Source organism: Tinamus guttatus, unplaced genomic scaffold (assembly GCF_059628265.1).
Source record: "Tinamus guttatus ecotype Peru unplaced genomic scaffold, ASM5962826v1 Tinamus_guttatus_pri_ptg000070l, whole genome shotgun sequence".
NCBI lineage: Eukaryota > Metazoa > Chordata > Aves > Tinamiformes > Tinamidae > Tinamus > Tinamus guttatus.
In genome coordinates, this window is record NW_028288604.1 from 927,108 (window position 1) to 935,227 (window position 8,120).

The 8,120-nt window shown below is 41.6% G+C and overlaps 1 protein-coding gene across 1 annotated transcript; it reads right to left on the bottom strand.

The window, feature by feature from the left end:
• Positions 1–863: 863 nt before the first annotated feature.
• On the bottom strand, positions 864–5,272 carry CGA (glycoprotein hormones, alpha polypeptide). Its single transcript, XM_010211298.2, has 3 exons — positions 5,170–5,272; positions 2,371–2,555; positions 864–966 (listed from the first exon to the last, which is right to left on the bottom strand). The coding sequence occupies exons 1-3, from the start codon at positions 5,267–5,269 to the stop codon at positions 889–891; spliced, it is 363 nt and encodes a 120-aa protein (XP_010209600.1). The 5' UTR covers positions 5,270–5,272; the 3' UTR covers positions 864–888.
• Between the last annotated feature and the right edge of the window lie 2,848 nt (positions 5,273–8,120).

Sequence of the window (8,120 nt, forward strand, 5' to 3'; positions counted from 1 at the left end):
TAGTCAGGACTGTGTATCTGTGTGCTCAATTTATCACTTTCCTTGTTATTTGTTATTCCTTTGTATTGAACAGTTTTAACCAGCAAGCTTAATGAACCAGACGCCTTCACATTCTACACATCTTTACAAAGCATACTTAGCAAGCTCCTGATGGGTTGCATTCGAAAGGGGAAGGATTTGTAATCTGAGAAGCCCATGAATGGGGGCAGCTCAGGAATACACAGTGAAGCAAGTAAAAGAAGCTGCCAAAGCAGTTCACTTGAGTAAGAGGCCATCCAAAGAAAAGTTTGGCAGGGCAAAAAGGCACAGCTCCACTACAGATGAACTTCAGAGAGCACAGAAAGACCGAGTACTGGGAATAAACCATTAAACTTTCTGCCTACAAAATACAAAAAAAAAGAAGAGAAATGGGAGAAATAAGATGTTGAATCTTTAAAAAGAATGTAAACATGACTAAATGAATAAGAAGAAATGATTGCTTCTTTTTCTTTCCCCTTTCCATCCCTCCCTTTTTCCTTTCCTCCCTCTCCTACCAAAAAAAGAAAAAAGAAAAAAGAAATTAAATCCAGCATAATCTTTTCTTTTTGTTTTAAGCTATTAAATCATCATTTTTCCTCAAGAAACATTGATGACTTAACTGACAGTTTATTTTAAAAATAGATCAAGCCTTTGGTTGCCATGCACGTACTGTATTTTATCTCTAATGGAAATAATTAAGCTTACTTAAACGCATGAAGAAGCAAAGAGAAAACAAAACAGCCATCCATCTTACTGGAACATCTACTCAATGTCTTGACCAGAAAACATAAAGTTGTAGTAGTGCTATAGACGCTGAAAAACAAATATTCCATTCACCATTATCCTTGATCACTAACAAAGAGACCAGCTTTAGGATTTATGATAGTAGCAAGTACTGCAGTGACAATCTGTATGGTTCTCTATCTTCACGTTGTCCTTAAGCGTAATCTGAAACAAAGAAAACACAAACATAGCAAATAGTTGTCCTTAGCTACATTGATAAAACAGCATTCTGAAGCAAAAGGTTTCTGACACCTTTTTCTTGACTCCACGCAGCACGCAAGCCCTTTGCATATGAGTACTGGAACAGCACTTGAATGCCATGCAGTGGAAGTGCAACACCAGTGATGTTCAGAGCCATAATTAGAAGGATTTCAATAGAGATCTGCAGTTTGCTGTCCTTAATTTCCTAAACTCTTTTTTGGAAAGTGTCGAGTTCCCAAGCTATAAAAACTCAGGAATTCTCTTTAGAATTTTTAATGCGTAGACTATGAAAGTAGACACCATGAAAAGATATGAGTCATTTTTATTTTTAATCTCAAACAAATGCTAGTATTGCCTGTGGGAAAATATGTTGGTGATATAAAAAAGCATCATCCACTACTGAGACGAAGACCCAGCAAGGGCTGAGCTATGGATTAAGATACCTAAACTGTGGGTGCCTACAGGTGAGGCAGGAGGTGTCCAGGCTCTGTTCAGTTGCCAGCACAGAAATGTTAAGTGACATTGAGATACTAAAGGCGATCCCAACTGGCCTCCAGCAACTGCTCTAGAAGGTCTTCCATAGGTCCTCTGTCCGCCAGCCACCTTCAGATGCCTTGAATACCCTGCAGTAGCTCGAACAGCACCAGATCTCTTAGAGTGGGTAACTGAACCAAGCCTCTAGGCAATACACTCAATGAGCCTGATTCAGATCACTGTAAAAGGGATACCTTAGCCCATAACAACTCTCTCACCCCGATCTACATCGAAGTTAAAGTTTCTTTGTCTGTAGCTGAATCAACCCTAAAATAATCAGCTATAGCAGAATCTCTAATAGAACCTTTCAGATGAGGCTGTTACTTTGAGTATTAAATGTTTAGAGTTCTTGCTACACTGCTAAAAATAAATTTAATCTTGCTTAATCTAATGACTACAGATGGTTTTGGTTCCTCGGTCGCAAAAATGAAATTGATAATATTGACCAGTCGCCTTCCCACAGGACTCCTGTCTATGTAGGAAAGAAGCAAGGAAAATTGCTGATTAAAATCAAGTGTACACTGCATAACATTTGAGGAGAGGGTGCACATCCAAGTTAAAAAACAAGGGAGGACATGTATCGAGCACCAGATCTTTGGGTGATGTGAATCAAAGTGGTGTCACTGAAGCCCATGGCACTGAATTTCTATATCCGAACTGAGTTTCAGACCCTACTGGTTGACACTTATATTTCCTCTTTAGAAAAAGAAGTGCAAGACATAAATGTCAACGGCACTTCCTTCAATGTCCTCCAGCAAAACTATGTCGTTTTCTACTCGACAATAAATACAGTATCTTTCAACTAGCTGAAACGAGTCCCATTCACATCCTTACCTTGGTAAAGGCCTTCGCTACGCAGCACGTCGCTTCTGACGTGATGTTCTTCGGGACCAGCATTGTCTTCTTTGACCTCATTGGAGTGGGATAGGCCCGGGAGAAACAACATCCAGTGCACTGGTAAATGGGTGCTCCTGGTTTTGAGAAGAATCTGTTCTCCCCTAGCTTGCACTCTGGACAACCTGCCATGGGTATACACAAGGAAGAGATGTTAACCTTATCCCTAGCTGTATTTTTATTTTCAAAAAGAAAGGGAGAGGGCAAATGGTAGGAGGAAGTGCCATCGCCTTGTGCTGCTTGACATTTTCAGAACAGAAAAGAACAGAAACAAAAGCTTTCCTCTTTTGGAGTCCTTGAACTCTGCAACACACACCATTTGTAAAATTACTTGGAGTGTGGCCTTCCAGTTAAAGTACAGGCATTATTGTTTCTTTTTTTTTTTTTCTAATTTAATCTTGCTGATAGCTTTTTGCTTTTTTTTTTTTTTCGGTTGGTTGGTTGGTTTTGTACATCTATTACACTAGCTCTTACTAAACACTTGCTATTATTTTTAGATAGCTAACTAGCAGCAGCAGTATTTGTAGTGCTTCTTAGACATTGTCTATTTTCAGGCAAGACTGTAATCGAGAACTTTAGAAATGACCAGCAATTCTGAGAATTTTGTAGCTCAGCTTTCTCTATATTCAGTTTGAAATCTTTAAGGGAACGCACCAGGCAGAAGGTAAATGCTCAACACCATTGAAAATCATTTTAAGCGTGAAAATTGTTTTTTAACATAAGTGTTTACACGCTAGGTAATGTGAGTAAAGGCTAATTACAGCGAGCACAGAAACACAGCCCTGATGAGAGGAATGGTGAGAGGCAGAGGAACCCTCCTACCCTGAGCAGTGAAAAGGGAGCATGTGACTCCCAAGGCCAACAGAAGAGAAGGTCTAGCCTGTTGTCCCTGGTGGGAAGCCACCAAAGTGAGGCCCTCAGAGAAGCTTTGCAGGCTGAAAGGACAACTGCCTAAAGTGTGTGGGGCATATTGTGGGATGCAGAGAGAAAAGAATTTAAGGATTGTGTAAATCTTGTTATAGGATGTTTAAAGGTGATTGTGAGAAAGTGCAAAACTATACAGGATTTTTAAGGGAATAACCAAAGACTGGGAAAGAAAAGAGCTCAAGGAGGACAGGAGAGAAATAAGCATGGGAAAAACAGAAGTAAAAGGGGATAAAATGGGAGAGTTCTGTGAAAACAGACTGTTGGTCAGTACACTTGTCTGAGCCTTGTGCTTTATCACTGCAGTTTATCCTATGCTTTTATTAACTGCTACCTTTTTTTGTGGTGCACTCTATTTAGAGTGTCTGTGTGTTTGTACACGTGCGTGTGCATGCAAGCAAACATCAAGCTGGACTACAGGGCATGCCAGCCCCTGGAGTAAGAGGCCATGAGCCCAAAGGTCTTGTAGGTCCAGGTGCAACCAGGACAGCAGGGTCCTGGAGCCACCTACTAGGTAGCGCTGACCTTAGACTGAGAGTCTAAGACCAGCTACTGCACAGACGAGTGCTGTGCCTGCATGTATAAAGCACCAGTAAACCTCAAACCCAATCAGCCAGAAGGGACAAACGGGATGAAGTTGTGTTGCTCACATTTATGAGAGTATTGAGGGTTTTGGAGAGGGTGTTGATGAAGGCACCGTTTCCTCTCTGTGTGGCTGGCCCTGTTAGCAAGGAGTGCACAGTCTGGAAAAGGGGCACTGAAGCAGCCCCACACATGTTGGGCTGGGACAAAAGATATCTGTGACGTGAAGTCTGGCTATGTTTAACAACAAGCATATGCTTAACCACTTTACTGAGTAGGGTTTACTTTAACGAGAGCCAAGCGGGTGTCTAACTGCATCACTGAAATGCAGCCTCATCAACACAATCACCTTCTCATTCATAAGTAATGTGGTCACTCCACAACAAAGCCATGAAGACAACAGGATAAGCTTAAAACTGAGCTGAATCAGGCCACTAAAGGAGTCAGTGAATCGATGTTCATAAAAAATACATGAAATTCTACCAATCTTTCTTTATGTGAAGATCTTACTGAAAACAAAACATTTGAGAAAAATTGCAGACTTTTACAGCTTTCACAGATAAGATCTAGGAGTAAAGATTTTTGCTACATCTTTAAGAGCTGCAACATGGAAGTGACAGAGATGGTGCATCAAGGTGCAGGAGAGAAAGGAGTGATCAGCCTGAATTATGGAAATCTCTCCAATGTGAATCATAGACTAAAATACTGCCAGGAATCTCTAGTGCCTACTGTTACATACTATGACTTTGTCTCAGTATATCCATGCACAAAGCGTCCCTTAGAAGGAAACTCCTTGCGGCAATGTCTCTATCAGAAACTCCTCCTTTGACAAGTTTCTGGGGTTGCTCCACAGTGTTCCTACCCTTCAATCTAGTGTGGGATGCTACAGCAGGAATAAAGGCCATACTTCTTGCAGTATTTATATGCATGATGTCACTTTCACAAAACAAAACCAAATAAAAAAAAATGACACATTTGCATTTGAAAGTATTCCACGAATTGAGATTACCCACAAGAACATAAGGGCATTGCCATCTGGGAAAAACTTCTGACCTGGAGAAACCAAGTTTAGAGAAGAAATAGGAAGTATACTTATGTCAAAATTGTCCTGGTTCATTATACCTTCATATATCAATGCCAATAAATGCAACTGAATGTTAAAACTTATTGTGACAGATTAATTAATATCTTTACAAACAAGTATCCAAATTCTGAATGCTTAAAGCAACTTACCCTGCATGAGGAACTCTCCATCTGGGAAAGAATGAAGAAGATGCAGAAATACAGACAAAATGGCCAAAGTGACAGCTGCATACTTCCCATAGTAGTCCATGATTCTTCTGGAAATACAAATAAACATATTTTTAAAGGACTATTTTGCACTGGATACAGTACCAGTATCGATGCAAGTAATGGAGACAATTTAGAACCAGGACCAGAAACCAAAAGAGTAGTATACCGATGAGCACTTTACAGCCTCAGAGAATTGCCTTTATCACCATCATAACAAAATTGTGCTATTCTGAATATCAACATAAATCATAGCACATGAAATTCAAATGCTGCAGCTGCCTAATATTTATGGTAGGCTGGATAAAGCTAGCAAGTGATTATGGAGATGGCAAAACAATCTGAATCTGAGCCAGAAATAAACTAATTTCAGAAAAAAACATACCACTCTCAGTGGAAATAACTTCACACGAGATGGCAGTCAGATATTTGTCCGTACACCAACGTCCCCAAAAGGAGATTTTCACAGCCCTGTCCCTAGGCAGAATGAAGCTCCTCTGACCTGAGCCGCTACAGAAACCAGCCCCCAGCAACCGTGATCCCACGAGGGGGGTTCCCAGGTGCCTCCCGGGAGGGCAGCAGCTCCAAGGCCAGGAGAGAGGCAGAGGCAGCGGTGATCAGGGGCAGCTCCATGGGCTCTGCACAGGCCCAGGACCCCGACATCACCAGGGGATCCCCCGCAAATCGCCTTTGGGGCCTCAAGTAATGGATGAAGATGGCAAAGATCTGGTCTGGTATAAGCACACGCTGGTGGCCTCGAGTTTTTTAAATCTTTTCAACGGCTTAGTTTTATGCTAGAGGGCTATATGCTGCACTATATGATCTGTCCATCTGCAAGATCATACTGTCCATCTACTGCACAAGATGAAGCGGCCATAAATACGTTATCACCTGCTGTAGTTTAGGGTAGTTTAGCAAAAATGCTGCTGCATTGGGGATCCAGACCAGATCTGTACCACAGGGTAATGCACAGCTCTGACAGGAATAACTGCATGAACTACAGGCAGAGAGCACACAGCTTGGGGTTGGGGGAACATCATTCCAAACTCTCTGCTCATTTTTTTAAATAAATATATTTGTTATCATTATCAATCACAGTAAGAATTCATGGATGAGGAAAGGAAATCTTCATTCTTTTCCTACATAATTAAAGGTCTGGATATCCTACACAATTAAAGGCTATGCGCACAGAAGCAAGATGCTTTTTTGGTAACTTCCATAGGAACTTCTAAATTATTTTGAGGCGTTTTGTGCCAACCTGGTAAGAGACAGGAGATTGGTCTTAAAGACCTGTTGCTTTTCAGCTCCTACACTTGTGTGGCATGACTAGGAGGACCTCCTTTTACAGAAAGCCAGGCGGGATCTGAGTTAGGCTAAAACAAGTGTAAAGACGTCACACATTTTTTGAGTTTTTCATGTTATAAACATTTAATTAACTAACACTACTTCTAAAAATACTGAATTAAGCTCAACTCCGAATACATAAAATGAAATAGCGAACCTCACTTCAGATCTTCTTTTAAAAACATGCATCTTGGGCATAAAGCTTGTAAGCTTCTTTCCCAACAGTGAGCTTCCTTATTTCCCTGGCAATTTTTATGTGCCCAGTCAAAAACAGTTTTGGCTCAGTCTCTTCCTCAGAAATAGAATTTCCCCTTAAAAAGAAACTTTTCTTGCAATGCATAGACCTCAGCCCTTCCTTTAGAAATGAACAGGAATAATTTATATCCCATGGTGAAGTAATTGGGTGCATGGAGAAAAGTGCTATATAAATGATGCCGAAGTATTAAATTCCACATCCGGGGCAATCCGTGCAGATAATAGGGACAGCCAGCACTCTTTTGTCCAACCAGGCTTGCCTGGGACCCAATTTGGGGATTGTGTTTCAAGGGTTTTTATTGCAGCCACCTCGTGTGCATTCCAACAGGGCACCTTTGCTGCCCTTGCACATTACCCTGCGGGGACTCGCAGTTCACCACTGCTCGTACTTACCCCGAGGAGAGGGGGTTTTGCTGCTGTGTAACCACCCAAGGCACAACCCACCTGCAGCACCATGGAGCTCGGAGCACCTAATTGCCAAACTATTTACCTTTCTTCTCAGAAAAGCTGTCTGACGATCATGTAGATCTCCCTTCTTCAGCACCTGCACCCCTGAGCCATGCCTTAAGCCAATTTCAAACTTGTGCAGGCTACGTCTGCACTGCAGGCAGCACAGACAGTATCTTATAGCCAAACTCTTCCAGGTGGATCCTTTGAATAGTTTCTTGTGTGTCCTCATAGACCACCTGATCTGCAGCCTTTGAAGAGAGAAACTGCAACACAAGAGCACGAGCGTTCTTGTGCCTGATGTACAGGATAAGGCTGTCAAGACTGATTTATACATTTGACATTCTGAAAGCTACTGCTTAGCAAGAAAAAAAATATATATTCCGTTATTCTGCTACTTAAGACACCTTTTCTAGCTGCCCCATTGAATGCTGCTACTGCATGACAAATTCTCCAGAGAGAGATCATCTTGTGGCACCAAATATTTCTAAATTCGAGGAGGATGATAATGTCAACCATGAAGAAATTAATCTTGAGATTTGGCATAGAATCATTTAAGAATGTGACTGCAATCTGGGAAAACATTCACTTCTCTAACAAAGACAGACAGACCAGGGGGGAGAGTATGATTAAATAAAGGCAGCTTTCATATAACAACAACTTACTTCTTTTCAGATCTCGCACCTACTCACCAGAAGCCCTGCAACCACCACCACAATGATGCAGATGTTCAAACAACATCCACTCCCATCTGCAGGAAGAGACAAACCCGAGGGGGTCCACGGAGTAAAGCTGCTTTCCTGGCATGGTTACCTAACATTGAGTGGAACCTGGAGCACCAGGACGGG

Bases quoted from the DNA above. Each gene is read 5' to 3' on its own strand.
- CGA (XM_010211298.2), bottom strand. From the start codon at position 5,269: ATGGACTACTATGGGAAGTATGCAGCTGTCACTTTGGCCATTTTGTCT. The intron at 2,556-5,169 runs GTAAGTTGCTTT...TACCCATGGCAG, and splicing joins TGGAGAGTTCCTCATGCAGG to GTTGTCCAGAGTGCAAGCTA. The intron at 967-2,370 runs GTAAGGATGTGA...TCTTTGTTTCAG, and splicing joins TAGCGAAGGCCTTTACCAAG to ATTACGCTTAAGGACAACGT.